Raw genomic sequence first — 22,356 nt, 5'->3', positions numbered from 1 at the left:
ACTTAATCTATTTGTTCTTTTAGATTTAGACTTGGATCTCCTGCGAAACTTAACACGTTTGATCCAAATCACCTAAGTTATTAATTCCATTAAATATTAATTTCCATAATTGGTTCCCAGTACTGACGTGGCGAGGCACATGGCTTTCTTGGATATGGGAGCAACCACCACCGACTAGACAAAACCTTTTAAGGAAAGCTAATATTTAATTTCCTAAAATAACTTTAGGTCAACCAAAAAGAACAATTAAATCACAAGGGAAAGAAAAACAAAAGAACACTATATCGAAAACAAATTCGAAACTCTAGAATCGTATGCCTCTTGTATTTAGTATTATTTCCAAAAATAACTAGTATGATGCGGAAACAAAAATTACTAGTTATACCTTTTAGAAAAACCTCTTGATCTTCTACCATATTCCTCTTCTAACCTCGGACGTTGTGTGGGCAACGATCTTCCGAGATGAGAACCACCAAGCACCTTCTTCTTCCTTGCAAGTTTCGGCCATCAAAACTTCTTCTAGGATGAAGAGGTTCGGCCACCACCACCATGCTCCAAGGGATACTAGAAACGAGGCTTGCTTTCTCTCCTTCTTCTCCTTCCTTGATCCGGCCACAAACAAAAGCTCCACCAAGAGATAAGTTTCGGCCAACAAGAGGAGAGGAGAGGAAAGAAAAGAATAGAGATCATTAATTATGAAGCCTTCTCTACCCCCTCTTTTATAATCCTTGGTCTTGGCAAATAAGGAAAATTTAATAAAAATTTCCTTAATTCTTTTTCCATTGAAAAGGAAAAATTATTTAATTAAAAATAATTTTCTTTTTCAAATACAATGGCCGGCCACCTCAAGCCCCAAATCAAGGAAAATTTTAATTAAAACAAGAATTAAAACTTCCTAATTTGTTTCCGGAAATTTATAAAATTTCTCCAATAATTTAATCCCTTCATGATTGGTTTATAAAAAGGAAATTTAATAAATTAAAATATTTCTTTTAAACATGTGGATAAAAAGAAAGTTATCTCTAAAAATTAAAATCTCTTTTAATCTACAAATAAGGAAAGATATCAAATCTTTTCTTAATCTCTTGTAGAAACTTATAAAAGAGAATATTTAATTTTTAAACTTTCTTTTAAATCATGAACATGGTTAAAAAGAAAAGTTTTTCTTAAAATTTAAAATCCTCCTTTAATCAACAAATAAGGAAAGATTTCAAATTTTAAACTTTCTTTTAAACATGTAGATGATTTACAAATAAGGAAAGTTTTTACCAAAAAATAAAACCATCCTTTTAAACTATAAATAAGGAAAGAGATTAATCTCTTCTCTTAATCTTTTGTAGAAAGCTATAAAAGGAAATTTTTAATTTTTTTAAACTCTCTTTTAAAATCATGATATCCACATAAGAAATAATTTTAATAAAAATCCTTTTTAATATTCTAGTGGCCGGCCACCTAAGCTTGGGACCCATGCTTTGTCATGACTCATCCAATTGGTCTTGGCCGGCCCTAGTTTGGATTCCAAGCTAGCTTGGCCGGCCCCATTGGATGGGTAAGAAGGTGGATATGTGGTGGGTATAAATCTCTATATACAAGAGGCTACGATAGGGACCGAGAGGAGGAATTGGTTTTGGTCTCCCGATAAAATTAAGCATCCCGTGTTCGCCCCGAACACACAACTTAATTTTATCAATAATAATTCATTCCACTAGAGAACTATTATTGAACTACCGCACCAATCCCAAATTACATTTTTGGGCTCCTTCTTATTATGAGTGTGTTAGTCTCCCTGTGTTTAAGATGTCGAATGTCCACTAATTAAGTGAGTTACTGACAACTCATTTAATTAATATCTTAGTCCAAGAGTAGTACCACTCAACCTTATCGATATGTCAGACTAAGTCCACCTGCAGGGTTTAACATGACAATCCTTATGAGCTCCTCTTGGGGACATTCTCAACCTAGATTACTAGGACACAGTTTCCTTCTATAATTAACAACACACACTATAAGTGATATCATTTCCCAACTTATCGGGCTTATTGATTTATCGAACTAAATCTCACCCATTGATAAATTAAAGAAATAAATATCAAATATATGTGCTTGTTATTATATTAGGATTAAGAGCACACACTTCCATAATAACTGAGGTTTTTGTTCCTTTATAAAGTCAGTATAAAAGAAACGACCTCTAATGGTCCTACTCAATAGACTCTAAGTGTACTAGTGTAATTATATAGTTAAGATAAACTAATACCTAATTACACTACGACCTTCTAATGGTTTGTTCCTTTCCATCTTGGTCGTGAGCTACTGTTTATAATTTATAAGGTACTGATAACATGATCTTCTGTGTGTGACACCACACACCATGTTATCTATAATATAAATTAATTGAACAACTACATTTATCATAAATGTAGACATTTGACCAATGTGATTCTTATTTCTAGATAAATGTTTATACCAAAAGCTAGGCTTTTAGTATACACTCTAACACATGCATCTTTGGGCACATAGCACATCATAAAAGACACAATCATGCATGACATCATTAAATAACATCTCCTAATTCATAATGTATCATGTGATGCATATCTAAGCTTCTAAACTCATAGTGGCCGAACCACTCATAAAGAGGAAACCAAGCTATAGGCACATGCAAGTGTAAACACCTAGCTAAATTCATATCATATTATCAAGAGGTACATGAGCATGCTAGGTTAACTTTTTAGCTTCTCTAAACCCTAATTTGGTTCTTGGCCGAAACATACATGAAGGGAAGTTAAGCTTTAAAACAACATGAAAACATAAACACCTAGCTAAATTCATATCATATCATCAAGAGGTACATGGGCATGCTAGGTTAACTTTTTAGCTTCTCTAAACCATAGTTTGGTTCTTGGCCGAACCTTACATGAAGGGAAAGTAAGTTTTAAACAACATGTAAACATAAACACCTAGCTAAATTCATATCATATCATCAAGAGGTACATGAGCATGCTAGGTTAATTTTTTAGCTTCTCTAAACCCTAATTTGGTTCTTGGCCGAAACATACATGAAGGGAAGTTAAGCTTTAAAACAACATGTAAACATAAACACCTAGCTAAATTCATATCATATCATCAAGAGGTACATGAGCATGCTAGGTTAACTTTTTAGCTTCTCTAAACCCTAGTTTGGTTCTTGGCCGAACCTTACATGAAGGGAAAGTAAGTTTTAAACAACATGTAAACATAAACACCTAGCTAAATTCATATCATATCATCAAGAGGTACATGAGCATGCTTGGTTAACTTTTTAGCTTCTCTAAACCCTAATTTGGTTCTTGGCCGAACCTTACATGAAGGGAAATTAAGTTTTAAATAACATGTAAACATAAACACCTAGCTAAATTCATATCATATCATCAAGAGGTACATGAGCATGCTAGGTTAACTTTTTAGCTTCTTTAAATCCTAATTTGGCTCTTGGCCGAAACATACGTGAAGGGAAACTAAACTTTAAACCACATGTAAACATAAACACCTATCCAAATTCATATCATATCATCAAGAGGTGCATGAGTATGCTAAGTTAACTTTTTAGCTTCTTTAAACCCTAACCTTGTTATTGGATGAAACATATATGGAGGAAAACTAAGCTTTAAACAACATGTAAGCATAAACATCTATCCAAATTCATATCATATCATCAAGAGGTGCATGAGTATGCTAAGTTAACTTTTTAGCTTCTTTAAACCCTAACCTTGTTCTTGGCCGAAACATATATGGAGGAAAACTAAGCTTTAAACAACATGTAAGCATAAACATCTATCCAAATTCATATCATATCATCAAGAGGTGCATGAGTATGCTAAGTTAACTTTTTAGCTTCTTTAAACCCTAACCTTGTTCTTGGCCGAAACATACATGGAGGAAAACTAAACTTTAAACAACATGTAAGCATAAACACCTATCTAAATTCATATCTTATCATCAAGAGGTGTATGAGCATGCTAAGTTAACTTTTAGCTTCTTTAAACCCTACCCTTGTTTTTGTCCGAAACATACATGGGGGAAAACTAAGCTTTAAACAACATGTAAGCATAAGAAAAACCAACCAAATCTCTTATCATAGCATACATACCCTAAGGATGTAGTGAACATGGTTAGTTTAGGTCTTAAGTTTTTCCTAGGTTCTTTTCCTATACTTGGCCGAAAGTTTACAACTTGTGACCCTAGGTTTTAAGCCTTCTAATCTTATGTAAAACAAAAGAAACTTGTACCACAGGTGAGGGAATACTTACATCCTTTCGCTTGTGGCTTTTCTTAAGGAAAGATACCCTATGTGAAGAGGAAGAAGAGAGCTTCTTCTTCTAGCACTCCCTTTGATTTTTCTTGCTTGGAAAGGGTAGATCTTGAAAGCTCCTCCTTGTAAATTAGTTTTCTTAGGGAGAAAACCTTAGCTTAGCTTTTGAAAATGAGAAGAGGAACACTTTGGTTTCGGTGGGGAAAAGAAGAAGGAGAAAAGGAAGAGGAGGAAGAAGAAGGAAGGATTAATCACTTGTCTTTTCTTCTCTCCATCCTATTTATTTCCTATGTAATGAACATGCCTTCATTCATCCCCCCTTAACCCTTCTATCTTCTTCATTCCTTTAATTCCACGAAAATAGAGAGAAGGAGGGAAGCAAGCAACTTGTCTTTTGCTTGCTCCTTCTCTTAACCAAGAGGAAAAGAAAGTAAGCTACTTGGTTTTCTCTTGTTCCTTTACTTAACCATCTTCCCACCTTTACTAACATTTCCATTCTTTTCTATCAACATATCATTCATTACTCTAGTGGTTCTATGCACCAATTTAACTCTATCATTTGTGGGAGGTTCAAGGTTCAATCCTTGACCTCACCTCTTTTTATTTTGATTTCTATTTTTTCCATTTTTTTTCTCTTTCTTTCTTTTATTCTTCTATTTTAAAGAAAAATACTCCTAGGTATAGCTTAGCATTTCGTGGGCGTTACACTACATACTTAATCATGTGATTAGATCATAATAGAATCTAACTTAACTTACTTGTCATTCATCAAAACCTAAGTTAGATCGTCAGTGCAAATTGCACCAACACCGTGCATCGGCCAACTCCTGGTGAGCAGTCGTAGTCTTCACCTTTAACGCCGAGAGCTCCACCTGCACAAACTTGAAGTAGCCTGAGATGCATCCAATTGCTTCTGGAGGGTGGCCTCTCGATTGACACTAGTAAACAGATCTGCCATTTTAGTCGCCAGGTTTGCCCGCAGGGAGGCAAGTGCCCTTTGGAGGTCCTGCAATTGTGAGGAGAGGTTGGTAACATCTGTGTCCTTCGCCTCTAAGTCAGCCAGGATGTGAACACACCTCAAGCCCTCGGATTTAAGCTTTGACTCACTGGTCTTCAGGGCAGCCTTTAGGAACTTCACCTTCTCAGACTCTGCCTGGGCTAGGTCCTACGCAGTTCAGGTTTGGTCCTCCACCGCCTGCAGGTGGGATTGAATCAGGCTCTTGGGGGGTCGTTAGATAAAATCCTGGCATGCGGTCACAAGAGATGTCATTTCTTGAATTCGAGCCCTAAGAGACACATTCTCCCGATGCAGACCGACTACATATTGGGAGAGGCTTAGCCCCATAACGTAGGTCTATAAAGAACGTAGGATTAGAGATGACTTGAGGAAAAGAAAGGAAGCAGATGACACTTACCGACACTATTAGTTGAGAAAACTGGTCGGCTAAGTCCAGTTGAGGGTATTCCAAAATATGGTCGGTGGTGCTCTTCCATGAGTCGTCCAAGGAACCATGCAGTTGTACTTGGCCACAGTTGGGAGAAGTGTTGGAGGAAGGGTTGGACCCAGCACCTGAAGGGACGGTAGCTGAAATGAGGAGGCGAAAGCATACCATCCCTTGGATCACTTCTTGGGGAGAGAAGGGGGTAAAGGAGCCCCAAGCGATCATTTGCTCAAGGAAGGAGGGACAAAAGCTGTAGAAGTCCCTGGCTGGCCTTTTGCTCAGGAGAATATTTACTCCTGGACTGAGGTAAGGATAGGAGAAGAGGTCGCAGCCTCTGAAGAAGTTAGAGTGCTTTCCCGGGCGACGATTTTGGCCTTCCCAATCACCCATGACAGAGGCGACCTCTGAGGGGAAGATTGGACTAAGGGAGTGACACGTCGCCTCTTGCATTGAAGGCACAAGGGTCACTTGGAGGCCGGGAAAGACACCTTCTCACTAGAAGTTACCTCGGCGGGAAGCTCTTCCGAAGAGAGAGATTTATGCTCGGAGCCTCGTGCTCCCCCAACCTCTGAGAGGAGGCCCCTGCAGAGACGCTAGCCAAGGGGACCTCCTGGCAGAACATAATTTCTCTTCCTCGCTTCCTAAGGATGTCACTGGGCATTGCGGAAGAGACAAGGGCAAAAGCCTTGAACATGATGACTTCTGCAGGTAAAGGGAAATACCTCAATTAGTGAAGACATGAAAGGAGAGTTGTTTGATCTTACCAAAGGGGGCAGTTAGAGGCATCCGGATGGGGCTCAACCCGAAGGTGTACAACATGATTTTTCGTAGCATGAAAAAGAGTTAGAGTTGCACCCCATCCAATTTCCTAGATGCTACGAAACAATCTGGCCGGTGCTGATGGTCACTTAACTCAAAAGGAGTGGGAAGATTGGGACACCATTCAATAGGCCAAGTCACAAACTCAGGCAACTGTACATAGAAGAAACGGGACTTCCACCCTTTATTGGAAGAAGGCATTCCTTCAAAGAACTTATACCCGATCCTAGATTACACTATAAAAACACTAGGCTCAGATCGTTTGAGAGAATATAAATGATGAAAGAGTTGAGTAGTTAAGGGAATCTCATACAAATGATACAGAATTACCATTCCGCACATGACGCGAAAGGCATTGGGGGTGAATTGAGATAAAGAGATATCAAAATACTGACTCAACGATGAAAAGAAGGAAGGGATAGGAAAGCGTAGACCGCCAAGAAGTTGGTTCTTGAAGAAAGTCATGAAGTTGGAGGGAGGAGGATAAGGATGGTCCCAGGCCCAGGAAGGCAAAGCTTGTATGCTTCAAAAAGTTACAGGCTAGAGTGTACCAACTTAAGGTTACTCATATCAAAATCAGGATAGAAGTACACATACCAGGGGACTACCATTTCTCCAGTCATTACCAATTTGCAAAACGTAGGAGCAGAAGACGAGGGAGAAGAAGCACTTACAAAGGAGACACACGAAGGACAAGCAAAGAAAGAAAAGTCGAAGGAAGACGAAGCATCGATGAACAGCCGCTTGAGGCCTTTAGGGTTTCTAAACTAAAACCCTTAAGAGACCTAAGGATTTTAGTCGGGCAATCGAAATAGCGTAACGCACAGTAGCCTTCAGATCAAGGGGAGAGAAGCGCCATCGGGTCGCGTGCAGAAAGTGTGCGTCAGACGTCCTATCGGAAGGAGTAAGTGGGGCATGTGGCGGTTTTCTATGAAACGACATTTATGATAGAAAGCAAAAGCAAATCATAGTATGAGAGGATTGGTACCATGCCTCGGGGAGACCATGTCTCGAGGACCGAAAATTCCATGCGGCTACCTTGGGGAAAGGAATAGAAGGCAACAGGAGTCATTGATTAGAATTTGGCGCCTCACTCCAACCTCGGAATCAGGGAAAGATTCAAATATGGTCAAAGCTTAATTGCAAGGAGGTGAGGTAGAAATCATGCTCACATATTGCTTCAAGGGTCGCAGAGGTTAGGTCCATGGGCTCATTTCCCTTGACGACCAATGACCTCTCGGTCGGCATTCCAGACTCTTGCCCCAGCGTGAGTTATAAGTGAGCATGGTCTCACGACCAACAACCTCTCTATCGGCATTCCAAACTCTCGCCCCAGTACGAGTTATAAGTGAGCATGGTCTCACAACCAACAACCTCTCGGTTGGCGTTCTATACTCTCACCCCAGCGCGAGTTATAAGTGAGCATGCTCTCACAATCAACGACCTCTTGGTCGACATTCCAGACTCTCACCTGTTGGTTGGTCCTAGGAATATCGTATCGGTTCCACTATACAAAAATTTTGTACAAGTCCTGAACCTTTCCTAACAACCTATTGTGTTCTTTAGAAATTAAATTCGGAATCGTAAACGGAACTTAACATTATTGATTCCAAATATAACTTATCTGTTCTTAATTGTTTAGACTTAGATCGCAAACGATGCTTAACATTATTGATCCAAATCCACCTATGTTATAAATTCAATTAAATATTAATTTCTATAATTGGGTTCCAGGACTGCATGGCGAGGCACTAGGCCTTCTTGTGTATGGGATCATCCACCACCGCCTAAACAAAGCCTTTTAAAGAAACATAATATTTAATTTCCTTATATAACTCTAGGTTTAACCAAAAGGAACAATCGAATCACAAATTTGAAAAAATAAAATAAAAGAAACACAACTTCGAATATCTAATCCGAAAATCTAGAATCACTAGCATCTTGTGTTTGGAATTCATACAAAGAAAACTAGTATGATGAGGAAAACAATTACTAGTTATACCTTTCTTTGTGAGCAATAACCTCTTGATCTTCTACCGTATTCCTCTTCTTATCTCGGGTGCTGTGTGGGCAATGATCTACGGAGATGAGAACCACCAAGCCTCCTTTCTTCTAGGAAGATTCGACCACTAACCAATGAGCTCCAAAGGATGCAAGAGCAAAGTCTCCTTTCTCTCCTTCTTCTCTAAGCTAGAATCGGCCACCAAAAACCCCTCTAATATTGATGCCGTCGGCCACCAAGGAAAAAGAGAAAAGGAGAAGAGCAAGGACTAGGGCCGGCCACCACCAAGAAAGAGAGGGAGGAAAATAGAATAGAGTTGTGTCTCATGAAGGCACCCCCTCCCTCTCTTTTATAATCCTTGGTCTTGGCAAATAAGGAAAATTTAAATAAAACTTCCTTATTTTCTTTTCCATGAAAAGGAAAATTTAATTGATTAAAACCAATTTCCTTTTCTTAAAACATCATGGTCGGCCACCTCATAGCTCCAAGCAAAAAAAGTTTTAATAACACAAGAATTAAAACTTCCTAATTTGCTTCCGAAATTTTAATAAAAATTTCTCTAATAATTTTTCCCTTCATGGTTGGTTATAAAAGGAAATCTTATAAATTAAAATCTCTCTATTAAAACATGTGAATGATTTCTAATAAGAAAAGTTTTCTCTAAAATTAAAATCTTCCTTTCAATCTACAAATAAGGAAAGATATCAAATCTTTTCTTAATCTTTTGTAGAAACTTATAAAAGGAAATATTTAATTTTAAAACTCTCTTTTTAAATCATGAACATAGTTACAAAAAATGAAAGTTTTATCAAAAATTAAAATCTTCCTACAAATAAGGAAAGATATCAAATCTTTCACTTAATCTTTTGTAGAAGGAAAGATTTAAATTTTAAACTCTCTTTTAAAATCATGGTATCCACATGAGAAAAGATTTTAAATAAAATCTCTTTTATTTTTCTAATGGTCGGCCACCTAAGATTGGGATCCAAGCTTTGGCCGACCACCTTAAATTGGCTCCACCCTTAGCTTTGGTCGACCTTAGCTTGGGCTCCAAGCTAGCTTGGTCGGCCACCTCAAGGTGGGTAGAAAGGTGGGTATGCGGTGGGTATAATTCTCTATATACAAGAGGCTACGATAGGGACCGAGAGGAGAAATTGGTTTTGGTCTCCCGATGAAATTAAGCTTCCCGTGTTCGCCCCGAACACCCAACTTAATTTCATCAATAATAATTCATACCACTAAAGAATTATTATTGAACTACCACACCAATCCCAAATTACATTTTGGGCTCCTTCTTATTATGTGTGTTTAGTCTCCCTGTGTTTAAGATGTCAAATGTCCATTAATTAAATGAGTTACTGACAACTCTCTTTAACTAATATCTTAGTCCAAGAGTAGTACCACTCAACCTTATTGTCATGTCGAACTAAGTACACCTGCAGGGTTTAACATGACAATCCTTATGAGCTCCTCTTGGGGACATTATCAACCTAGATTTCTAGGACACAGTTTCCTTCTATAATCAACAACACACACTATAAGTAATATCATTTCCCAACTTATCGGGCCGTTTGATTTATCAAGCTAAATCTCACCCATTGATAAGTTAAAGAAATTAATACTAAATATATGTGCTTGTTATTATATTAGGATTAAGAGCACATACTTCTATAATAACTAAGGTCTTGTTCTTTTATTAAGTCAGTACAAAAAGAACTTACCTTAAATAATCCTGCTCAATACACTCAGAGTGTACTAGTGTAATTTTATAGTTAAGATAAACTAATACCAAATTACACTACGACTATTTCAATGGTTTGTTCCTATCCATCTTAGTCATGAACTACTGTTTATAATTTATAAAGAATTGATAACATGATCTTCTGTGTGTGACACCACACACTATGTTATTTACAATATAAATTAATTGAACAACTACACTTAGCATATAAATGTAGATATTTTTGACAATGTGATTCTTTATTTCAAAATAAATGTTTACAAAAGCTAGGATTTTAATATACACTCTAACAATCTCTTACTTATACTAAAAGACTAAGCTGCCATATCTGCTACCATACATCTTATTCTCATCCCCTCCACATGTGGATCAAAAGCTTTCGCCGGAAGGATCTTAGTGAAAGGATCTGCCAGGTTATCTGCTGATACAATCTTGGTGACAACAACTTCTCCTCGCTTGACGATGTCTCGTATCAGATGGTACTTGCGCTCTATATGTTTACTCGCCTTATGGGCTCGTGGTTCCTTCAAGTTTGCAACTGCACCGCTATTATCACAATAAATTATGATGATTTTGGGCAAACCAAGAATCACATCTAAGTTCATTAGGAAATTTCTAAGCCATACAGCTTCTTTGGTTGCCTCAGAGGCTGCCACATACTCAACTTCCATGGTTGAGTTTGAAACGCATTTTTGCTTAACACTCCTCCATACAATGGCTCCACCTCCTAAATAAATACATAGCCTGATGTAGACTTACTATTGTCCCTATCTGATTGGAAGTATGAATCTGTGTAACATACAGGGAGCAAATCATCTGCTTGGTAAACTAGCATATAATCTCTAGTCCTTCTTAGGTACTTCGATATATGCTTTACAGCAGTCCAATGTCCTTGCCTAGGATTACTTTGATATCTGCTAACCATGCCTATGGCAAAACAGATATCCGGTCTTGTACACAGCATTGCATACATTAGGCTTCCCACAGCCGAAGCAAAAGGAACTGCCTTCATGTCCTCTATCTCCTTTGATGTCTTCGGAGACATCTCTTTAGATAAAGCTATTCCATGCCGAAAAGGTAAGAAACCTTTCTTGGAGTTTTGCATGCTAAAATGAGCAAGGATTGTATCAATATATGAAGCTTGAGATAGGCACAACATCCTTTTCTTGCGATCCCTTATGACTTTAATCCCAAGAATGTGTGCACATTCTCCTAAGTCCTTCATATCGAATTATTTGGACAACCATACCCTTACGTCCGATAAGACTTTGACATTGTTGCCAATTAACAAAATGTCATCTACATATAATACAAGAAATACCACCACATTTTCGTTACATTTCTTGTATACACAAGACTCATCCGGACACTGAATAAATCTATATGACTGGATTACTTCATTAAACTGGATGTTCCAAGATCTTGAAGCTTGCTTCAGTCCATAAATGGACCGATTGAGCTTGCACACTAGATGCTCTTTGCCTTTTTCAATGAACCCCTCTGGTTGCTTCATATGAATGTTTTCTTCAAGACTTCCGTTAAGGAAAGCTATCTTGACATCCATTTGCCAAACCTCATAATCCATATGAGCGACAATGGATAAGAGTATCTGGATAGACTTAAGCATAGCTACCGATGAAAAGGTCTCCTCATAATCGATTCCCTCTTTCTGAGTATACCATTTCGCAACAAGCCTTGCTTTGAAGGTTTCTACCTTCCCGTCTGTCCCTCTTTTCCTTTTGTAGGTCCACTTGTATCCAACAGCTTTTACACCATTTGGTGGTTCTACAAGCTCCCAGACCTTATTAGAATACATAGATTTTATTTCAGAATTCATTGCTCTTTGCCAAGATGCTGCATCTTTATCTTGGAGTGCTTCGTCATATGTCCAGGGATCAGGTTCATGTTTACACGAGATCAAGTCCGAAGACTCTCCCAAAAATATGAATCTCTCAAGTTGCCTCACAACCCTCCCACTACGGCAAGGCACTATCTTCGGTTGTGTATCATTTGTGACACGTGTTGCAGTTTCTTGTGGTACTTCATCTTGTACTGTTGGTACTAAAGTAGACGTGTCCTCTCTAATTTCTTCTAAAATAATTTTACTTCTGGGCTTGTGGTCCATTATATAGTCTTCTTCTAAAAACTCGGCATTGGTGCTAACAATGACCTTTTGGTATTTAGGACTATAAAATAAATCATCTTTCGTTCCTCTAGGATAACCCACAAACACGCGAACTTCTGTACGAGATTCCAACTTATCAACATCTGCTCTCAGCACATGTGCTGGACTACCCCAAATCTGAATATGTCTCAGACTGGGCTTTCACTCATTCCATAATTCTGTGGGAGTAGACGGTACTGATTTAGAAGGTACCAAGTTCAGAATGTGCGCTGTTGTTTCCAAAGCGTATCCCCAAAATGAATTTGGTAATTCTGAATAACTCATCATCAATATAACCATCTCCATAAGAGTTCTATTTCTTCGTTCTGCCACACCATTCTGTTGAGGTGTACCAAGTGCGGACAATTGGGAGTGAATCCCGACCTCTGATAAGTAATTCCTAAACTCTCCTAAGAGGTATTTGCCATCACGATCAGACCGTAGTATCTTGATACTTTTACCATAACATTTCTCCACATCAGTCTTGTACTCTTTAAACTTATCAAAGCACTCATACTTGCGGTACATCAAGTAAATGTATCTGTATCTCGAATAATCATCTATAAAAGAGACAAAGTATTCAAAGTCACTCTTGCCTAGATAGACATAGGACCACAAATCAAAATGAATCAGTTCTAACACATCTTTGGCTCTATACCTCTTAGCCTTAAAAGGTCTCTTGGTCATTTTACCTTTCAAGCAAGATTCACAGGTTGGAAAGTTTTCTATCACTAATGAACCCAAGAGTCCATCAGCTATAAGCCTTTAAATCCTACTTAAGTTAATATGACCAAGTCTTAGATGCCAAAGATATGTTTGGTTCATCTCCGAAGGTTCCTTTCTCTTATTAGAATTAGAAGATATGTTATTAATTTTCATCTGTTGCTTTATGGAAGAAATTGGATTTAAAGTATATAAATTGCCAACCAATGCACCAGAACAGATAATAACCCTATTTCTCTTTATAACCACATTGTTATTAAAAGAAACAGAATATCCATCCAAATACAGTTTAGAAACTGAAATTAAATTCTTTCTGAAACTGGGTACATAAAGATAATTTCTTAAAACTAAACTTCTATTCCTATCAAAAGATAAGTAGACGTCTCCCACTGCAACAACCGCCACCTGATGTGTGCAAATATTATGATCTTTTACGCATGTTTTAGCGCACATTCACTTGACTTATGCACATATATTCTTCACATGATCGCATCTTTTATCTTGTATTCTTCAGATCTATTGTCTTGTTCGGATATCTGCTCTTTATTTGGTTTTATGTTGACAGGAAAGATTTTCAGAGCCTGAACGAAGAGTATTGATGCACCGGAACCAACCAGACAACATGGTCGTGCAACCCTGCACGGCCGTGTGGCCAAACAGGAGAGGAAGAGCACATGGTCGTGCACCCCTGCACGGTCATGCCCAGGAGATTTGCACGGTCGTGTACCCCTACATGGTCGTGCCCTAGGAGACAAAGCCCAAGGACTACACGGCCGTGCGACCCTGCACGGCCATGCAGCCACGCATAGAACCGGAGAAGGGCAAGGTCATGCCACCCTTACATGGCCGTGCCGCCGCGCCCAAACCCTAAGGCTATATAAGGGTTTTAACCCTTTTTGCCAGGGTGGAGGCGAGCCGTCAGGGCAAAAAAGATCTTGGAGCAATTCTACGCCGCTTTGGACCGTCGTTCAGCGAACTTCTACCACCACATCGACTCCAGAAGCTGAGAGTTGGATCCGAAGGCCACTCTTCGACACCCGATAAGCATATTCCTTCTTACTTGCTGAGAATTGTATGTTTGTCTATACTATGTTTTCGGATATCTCTATAGCATTCATGGAGTAGATCCCTTGTCATGGTACGGATTGATGTAAAACTTGAATTGTGTTTATACTTGTTGGATGAACTTTCATGCTTTGTTTCAATTGTTAATTGCTTACTTTTGATTGAGAAGAACTTGTTAGCCTCGTAGAGGATTACCTCTAGATCGTATACCCGAGGGGCCATAGTGACAGGGGTAACCCGTTCACGGACATCTAGGATAGCTCCTTGAGAGGAAGGCAAATTCTCTCGAATGGAGCGAGAGACCAGGCTTAGCTCTACTCACTATTCTTAATTTACCAGTTAGAGTTATGTCCTCAAGATTTTCCGAGGTGCCCTAGTGACAGGGGTAAACCGTGACAGGACTTCTTAGGGCATTACCCTATTCTAGCGCTTGAGAATACCTATTTAGCTTCCGGTAATAGTAGGAATAATGACAGCGAGAGTAAAACAAACCGAGACACATCAATACTACCACGACGAAACTGACCCCGTAGAACTCCTCATCACCAAGTGAATATTTTGACCTTGCGACTCTCGACTCTCTCCCTCGACCTTTCTTTTCCCTTAGCCCAATCAAGACCGTTGGTAGTCTGGCTAAGCATAAGTGAGTGATTGCTAGTGCTTATAGCCAGTCCCAGTGGGATCGATATTTTTATTACTGACGACGAATCTGTGCACTTGCGGAAGAGTAACAAGTTTTTGGCGCCGTTGTCGAGGACTGTGTCCATAACACTAGGTAAGTCATATTGGATTAGACTAGGCTTTGTTTTCTTTATTCTCTGCATATAAAAAAATCTACTATTAATAAAATATTTTCACTCTTCTTCCTTACTGCATTCATTTTTTTTTCTTGCTGTCATATTTTCTATCTTGTTCTCTTTTCTTCTGCATGCGTAGAGCTAACCTTTCAGAACAGCTGCTACCATTGGATCCAGATATTGACAGGACCTTTCAGAGGAGAAGGAATTTACAGAAAGCTTTCCAAGCAGCAAAAGAATCCTCAGGAATGGCCGATAAACTGCTGAAAGATTATGCGGCACCATATGCACGAGGGGTCCAATCCAGTATCACCCGACCACCCATCGATGCTGACAACTTTGAGATCAAGCCCGCAGTAATCCACATGGTCTAGCGAAATCAATTCGGAGGGGGGCCACACGAAGACCCGAATCATCATCTAGAGTTGTTTTATGAAATTTGTGGCATGATGAAGGTGAATGAGGTTCCTCCAGAATCGGTGAGACTGCTTCTTTTCGGATTCTCTATGAAAGACAGGGCCAAGCAGTGGCTAAATTCTCTACCTGCAGATAGCATATCGTCTTGGGAGCAATGTGAGCAGAAATTCTTAGATAAGTTCTACCCCCCAAGCAAGACTGCCCACATGAGGAACCTGATTGCCCGTTTCAAGCAGATAGACTCAGAATCCCTATTTGAATCCTGGGATCGGTTCAAGAGCATGCATAGACAGTGCCCCCATCATGGCCTTGAGAAGTGGCTGGTTCTACACACCTTCTACAATGGAATGAATTATCACACGAAGGTATCATTGAATTCTGTGGTAGGAGGAGCATTGATGAACAAAAGCCTTAATGAAGCTGAAGAGATAATAGAGAATGTGGCACTAAACCACCATCAGTGGGCATCTGGAAGATCTAGCGGTGCTTTCTTAGGAAATCAGATGAAGGTGTCAAGAAAATTCGAGGTGGATGCATTCACACTCATGTCTGCGAAGCTGGACGCCTTGACTAAGAAATTTGAAGACATGGATAGCAACACAGATAATGCAATAGTCTGTGCTTGCGACATCTGCGGAAGTGCGGACCACGCTCAAGATACTTGCCCCCTTGGGCCAATGCAAGCACAGATAAACCAACTTGAGCAATGCGATGCAATAACAGGCTACAATCAGAGGCAAAACAATCCGTACTCCAACACATACAACCCTGGATGGAGGAACCACCCCAACTTTTCATACTAAAATAATCAGAACCAGGGGCTTGCACATCAGACCTACCAACCTGGACAGCAGACTCATCAACAGAAGCAACCTACACAGCTGTCTAGGATTGAAAAGATGCTTGAGGAAGCTCTCTCGGATCAAAAGGAAATGAGGAGCGAGATCAAACAACTGACTCAGAGGTTGGAGAACTCCAAAAAACACCAGAAGATGCAAGACAGCCAGATAGCCCAGATAGCTCAGTCTGTCTCGAGAGCACAGGGTACATTCCCAGGGAAAATAGATTTAAATCCAGTGGAACATTGCAATCGCATTGAGCTATGGAGTGGACGTACTGTGGGAAACCCCCAAATCATGACTCAGATGGAGCTTGACTCAGAAAAGGAACCTACTCCCCTAATGCCCAATCAGACCCAAAACAGGGATGGAGAAGTGGTTACTAAAAAAACTAAAGAAGCTCCTCAGACTACCCCACAAAATCGCACAATTCCTTTTCCTTAGAAGCTTATAGCATCCCAAAGGAATGAAGAGTTCCGCCGGTTTCTGAAAAAGTTCAAAGAGATTTGCGTTGAAGTACCATTGTTAGATGCGCTGCACCTGATGCCGAAGTTCATGAAATTTTTAAAGGGAATCCTATCCAATAGAAGGCAAAAGGGCGACTTCGAGACTGTAGCACTAACAGAAAATTGTAGCGCCCTCCTTATGGCGAATCCTCCACCCAAGCTTCAGGACCCAGGAAGTTTCTCCATACCGTGCAAAATTGGTTCTGAACTTATACCAAGAGCTTTCTGTGACTTGGGAGCCAGTGTCAGCCTGCTCCCGTACTCTATATGCAAGAAGCTGGGTTTCCAGAACATTAAATTGACCACGATGGCACTGCAGCTAGCTGACCATTCATGCAGGTACCCGATGGGAATAGTGGAGGATGTGCCAGTTGAAGTAGATGGATGCATAGTTCCTACAGACTTCATTATCTTAGACATGGAGAAAGATCCCAAGATACCGATCATCCTTGGAAGACCATTCCTTGCCACGGCTGGGGCCATCATCGATGTAAAAAGCCATAAGTTGTCCTTGGAGATCAGTAAGGGAAAGATTGAATTTGATTTGTCCAATTCTTCCATATGCAACCCCTCTTCCCAGGGAAATTCTCACAAAATCAGCGCACATACGAAGAAGGGGAGCATGGTTTCTATGAGAGTTCCCCTCAAGCAAGCAGTAAGAAATACATCTATCCTGCACGAGCGAAACTAAAGGCGCAGGCTGGAGCATCAACCTAGAAGGAGAGTCGTCCTCCAACGAGTTCAGCACACACTGACTGAAACGGGGTGAAGCTAAAGACCTACAATAAGCGCTTCTTGGGAGGCAACCCAAGGGTTTTCTTTTCACTTTGATTTAATGTCTCGTCGTCCATTTTATTTCCTTTTATTTCTTTAAGTAGATTCGGTCGAGTAGCATTACTTAATTCGTGTTCATTTTCAGGATGTGCGTTATCTCCACGAGCTGGCCGTGAGCATTTCATGGGCATGGAGGCATCAGAGGAAGCCAAAACAATAGATGACGAGTCATCCCGCGCTTAAAGGAGGTGGTCGTGCGACCCTGCACGACCATGCGGAGCTTGCAGAGAGGTAGAAGCCACTGGTCGTGCACCCTTGCACGGTCGTGTGGCTAGTGCAGAGAAGAGAAGGAAAGTGGTCGTGCCACTTGGCACGGCAGTGCAGGAGAATCCAGAGAGGAGGAAGCCCTGGGCCATGCCATTCGACACGGCCGTACGAGCCCGACCGAGGGGAGGAAAGAAGAGGTCGTGCCATTCGGCACGCCCGTGCAACCTGATCTAACCCGACCGTGTCTATAAGACACGGTCGTGCCCCACCTCGTGCGGCGCCGCCTACCTCCTCCAAGAAACCCTAGCCTCTACCTTCCTCTCTCCCAAAAACCTTCCCCTCCCCAATACACCTCATCTAACCCTAATTTCTCCCTCTAGAGTCCACTTTTCCTTAAATCTGCATCCAAATCTAACAGATTCCCAAGCCAAAACTTTGGAAAAAGAAGCTAATCCCCTACTCCTCCTCTCCCCTACTCCTATCCTCTCACCATGTCACAGATTTTCAAGAGACTTTGTCGAGGAAGTGGTGGATCTGGAGAAGGAGATGCACCGGGAGGTGACAAAGGCAAAGGGAAAGCTTCATCATCAAGAGGCAATGGGAAGAGGGTAGCACGCTACGAAGTTAACGAATATACATTTAATATTATTTTTAGAAATCAAGATCAAAAAGCTAAATATGATAACCTTATCGCTAGGAAAATTGTATGCACGAAATATATGGATCACGCCACTATGGATATGCTAGGAATTATGGATGATATTGATTGGATGATTAGCTCTTTGGATTGAAATGATATAATGTACTGTCATGCACTGACTTACCCTCGTCTAGTCCTTGAATTTTTGAGTTCACTTGATGTTAAATATTCATCTGAAGAGGACTACATAGGGATCATAACTTTTAGGATGATGAACAAAAGAGTTCGGAGGACTTTTAATGATTTTAAAGATTGTTTTGGTTTACCTAATGGAGGTGCCCAAGGATTTGATAGTGGGATTAGATGGAATGAATTTTGGAGGTCGATAACCGGATCGAATGACCCTTATGAACCCTCTAGAGCCAAGGCATCCCACATGTAAAACCCGACCTTTAGATACATGCACCGAGTGATGAGCAAAATAATTTTTGGTCGAGGAGATAGTGACGGGGTGATTAAAAAGATTGAACTCTATTGTCTTTGGGCAATGTTGAAGAAAGTTGATTTGGATTCCGGGTTCCATTTCCTGCAAACCTTAGTAAGGGAAGCTAGGCCGTCTTTGGGGGCAATTATGTTTGGTGGATTGATTACTCCAATAGCACATAATTTAGGTTGTGAGCTTGATAGACTAGAGGTTATTCATGGCAATGACAAGATCGACATCGATTCTTGTCTTACAATGAAGATGATTTGTCGGGATGAGAATGGGTTTGCCTTTCCTAGGGCCTTTAGTTTCCCTCTACCCCTTCCTTATCCCGAGCACACTTCAGTTCGCAATCCTACAAATTGGGTGATCACTGATCTAACCCCCGAGAATGTACCTCCCATAGTAGAAGAACCCGAGTACCACCAGGAACCCCCGCCATCGGGTTTCCCGCAGCCTTCCAGACATCCTGACCCTCCTAGACACTCTTTTGCCTATGACACAGGACCCTCTAGTTTTGATTTTTCTGACTTCCGTACCTCCTTAGAATCTCTTCACAAGAAGCACAATGCCCAACAACAGTTGTTGGAGGGTCACTTCAAGCTTTCTGACGACCAATTTAGGGAGGTGCGAGATCATTTTCAGTTCACTAGAGACTTCCATAGTCAGGTGACGGGGTTCGTATAATATTATGAGGTGGACTAGGAGAGAATGAGGAACTTTATGGATGATATGGATATCACTCGACAGCAAGTAGACGCTTTGTATCAATATCATCAGCACATAGGCCATCTCCCTGGTTTTCCTAGATTTCCCCCGGGGCCACATCAAGGACCTCCTTATCCCCCACCCCTGCCACCATATTGATTTCATCGGGGCGATGAAAAGTCTAAGTCTGGGGGGGTGTTGTTGCACAACCTGAGTCTGGTTGAGAGTCTTTCTTTTGTTTTTGCATATGTTATTTGCTTTCTTTTATCTGTTTAGTTTAGTTTTACCTATTTTCATTTTATTTGTTTCTGTTTGCACATTATTTGAGAACATCAACCGTCTAATTTTTCGGCCACTTGTCCAATAGCAAAATGTCTAGTATTTTCTTAGTTCATGAATGGTCCAAATTGTGTTAGTATGTTTAGTGTATCTCCTTTTTCTATCTTTGGTAGCATGAAATAAGGTAAGTATTGTACGGAGTTCGGTATAAGTTTTTGGCCTAACCTTAAGGACTTATTTCCACTATACTTAAGTACTTAAGCTTGAATGGTAGACATACTTTTGAAATAGTTATGATTCATCCAAATTGTTTAGTATTTGTGTTCCCATGGTGATTCCTTATTTACATTTTGGTTATTGGACAACCTCGGATAATGGAAGCTCATTCGGAAAAATCTAAATCCCAATATATGCATTGTTAGAGTGTATACTAAAAGCCTAGCTTTTGTATAAACATTTATTTAGAAATAAAGAATCACAATGGTCAAATACCTACATTTATTTGTTAAGTGTAGTTGTTCAATTAATTTATATTGTAGATAACATGGTGTGTGGTGTTACACACAGAAGATCATGTTATCAGTTCTTTATAAATTATAAACAGTTGCTCACGACTAAGATGGAAAGGAACAAACTATTGGAATAGTCATAGTGTAATTAGGTATTAGTTTATCTTGACTAATAAATTACACTAATACACTCTAAGTGTATTGAGTAGGACCATTTTAGGTAACTTCTTTTTATACTGACTTGATAAAAGAACTCGACCTTAGTTATTATGGAAGTGTGTGTTTTTAATTCTAATATAATAACAAACACATATATTTAGTATTTATTTCTTTAACTTATCAAAGGGCGAGATTAAGCTCGATAAATCAATAGACCCGATAAGTTGGGAAATGATATTACTTATAGTGTGTGTTGTTGATTATAGAAGGAAACTGTATCCTAGTAATCTAGATTGAGAATGTCCCCAAGAGGAGCTCATAAGGATTGTCATGTTAAACCCTGCATGTGGACTTAGTCCGACATAACGATAAGGTTGAGTGGTACTACTCTTGGACTAAGACATTAATTAAAGTGAGTTATCAGTAACTCAATTAAATTAATGGACATTCGATATCTTAAACACAGGGAGACTAACACACTCATGATAAGAAGGAGCCCATAATGTAATTTGGGATTGGTGTGGTAGTGCAATAATAACTCTCTAGTGGAATGAGTTATTATTGACGAACTTGAATTCTGTGTTCGGGGCGAACACGGGATACTCAAGCTCGTCGGAAGGTCAACACTAATTTCTCCTCTAGGTCCCTGTTATAGCCTCATTAATGCTTCAAATTCACTCAATGAAAGCCCATCTTGGTGTCCAAGAAGGGCCGGCCCAAGGCTTGGTGACCAAGCCAAGGGTCGGCCATAAATTCTTTCAAGGTGATCGGCCTTTGCTTTGTGCAAGGGGGTCGGCCACATAATTCAAAGTTAAGGGGTGTTTTTGAATTTTTAAAATCTTCTCTTTGTAGATATCTACAAGTTTTAAAAGAGAGATTTTAAAATTATAAAACTTTTCTTATTTGAATTAGGTCACATGGTTTAAAAGAGAGTTTTAAAAGTTTTTAAAACTTTCCTTTTTTGTAACCATCCTCATGGTTTTAAAAGAAAGTTTTAAATTTAAAATTTTTCTTTTTTGTAACCATGTTAAAAAGGGATTCTATAAATGAAAGTTTTTAAATTTTAAAACTTGATTTTAATTTTTAAAACTTTCCTTTTTTGTCATCCACATTAGGAAATTAATTGAGAGCTTGTAAAATTTTATAAGAGCTTTCCTTTTTGCTTATAAAATTTTATAAGAAATTTTCCTTCATGATAAGGGGTCGGCCACCCTTGCTTGGTGACCAAGCAGGGGGGCCGGCCATAAGAGGAAAATTAGAGGAATCAAGGGATGATTAAAAGGAAGATTTTAATTCATTGGAAAAATCTTTCCTTAATTGTCATGGCCAAGTATCATAAAAGAAGGGGAGGTGTTGCCTCAAGAGCTAATTAATTCTTTTCTCTCTTCTCTCTAGCTTCCTCCTTAGGGTTGGCTCCTTGCCTTTCATCATGCTAGGGACGGCCATAATTTTTGTGGTTACTTTGTGTGGCTGGATACAAAAGGAGAAGGAGAATAAGAGAAGAAGAAGGCAACTTATCCAATTTATTCCTCTTGCTTTGTCCTTGCTTGGTGGTCGGCCCTTGTTTTCCCTCTCTTCTCTTAATTTTCTCTTTGGTGGTGGCCGAAACTCTCATGGAGTTTCTTCCCTTTTGGTGGCCAGATATAGGAAGGAAGAAGGAGGAGCTTTTGGGTGGTGTTCATCTTGGAGGATCGTCGTCCACAAGACATCCAAGAGGAGGCAAGGAATAT

At 39.8% G+C, this 22,356-nt stretch overlaps 1 protein-coding gene and 1 pseudogene across 1 annotated transcript; one reads left to right on the top strand and one right to left on the bottom strand.

Annotated features, from left to right (window-relative positions):
- Positions 1–15,699: 15,699 nt before the first annotated feature.
- Positions 15,700–15,771, bottom strand: LOC122007591 (annotated as a pseudogene).
- A 589-nt stretch (positions 15,772–16,360) lies between these two features.
- On the top strand, positions 16,361–17,497 carry LOC122004287. Its single transcript, XM_042559197.1, has 2 exons — positions 16,361–16,678; positions 16,745–17,497. The coding sequence occupies exons 1-2, from the start codon at positions 16,361–16,363 to the stop codon at positions 17,495–17,497; spliced, it is 1,071 nt and encodes a 356-aa protein (XP_042415131.1).
- The last annotated feature ends 4,859 nt before the right edge of the window (positions 17,498–22,356 follow it).

The sequence above is a fragment of the Zingiber officinale genome, chromosome 7B (assembly GCF_018446385.1).
Source record: "Zingiber officinale cultivar Zhangliang chromosome 7B, Zo_v1.1, whole genome shotgun sequence".
Classification (NCBI taxonomy): Eukaryota; Viridiplantae; Streptophyta; class Magnoliopsida; order Zingiberales; family Zingiberaceae; genus Zingiber; species Zingiber officinale.
Note: the sequence above shows the minus strand (reverse complement) of the source record. Positions and strands in the feature narration are given on the sequence as shown.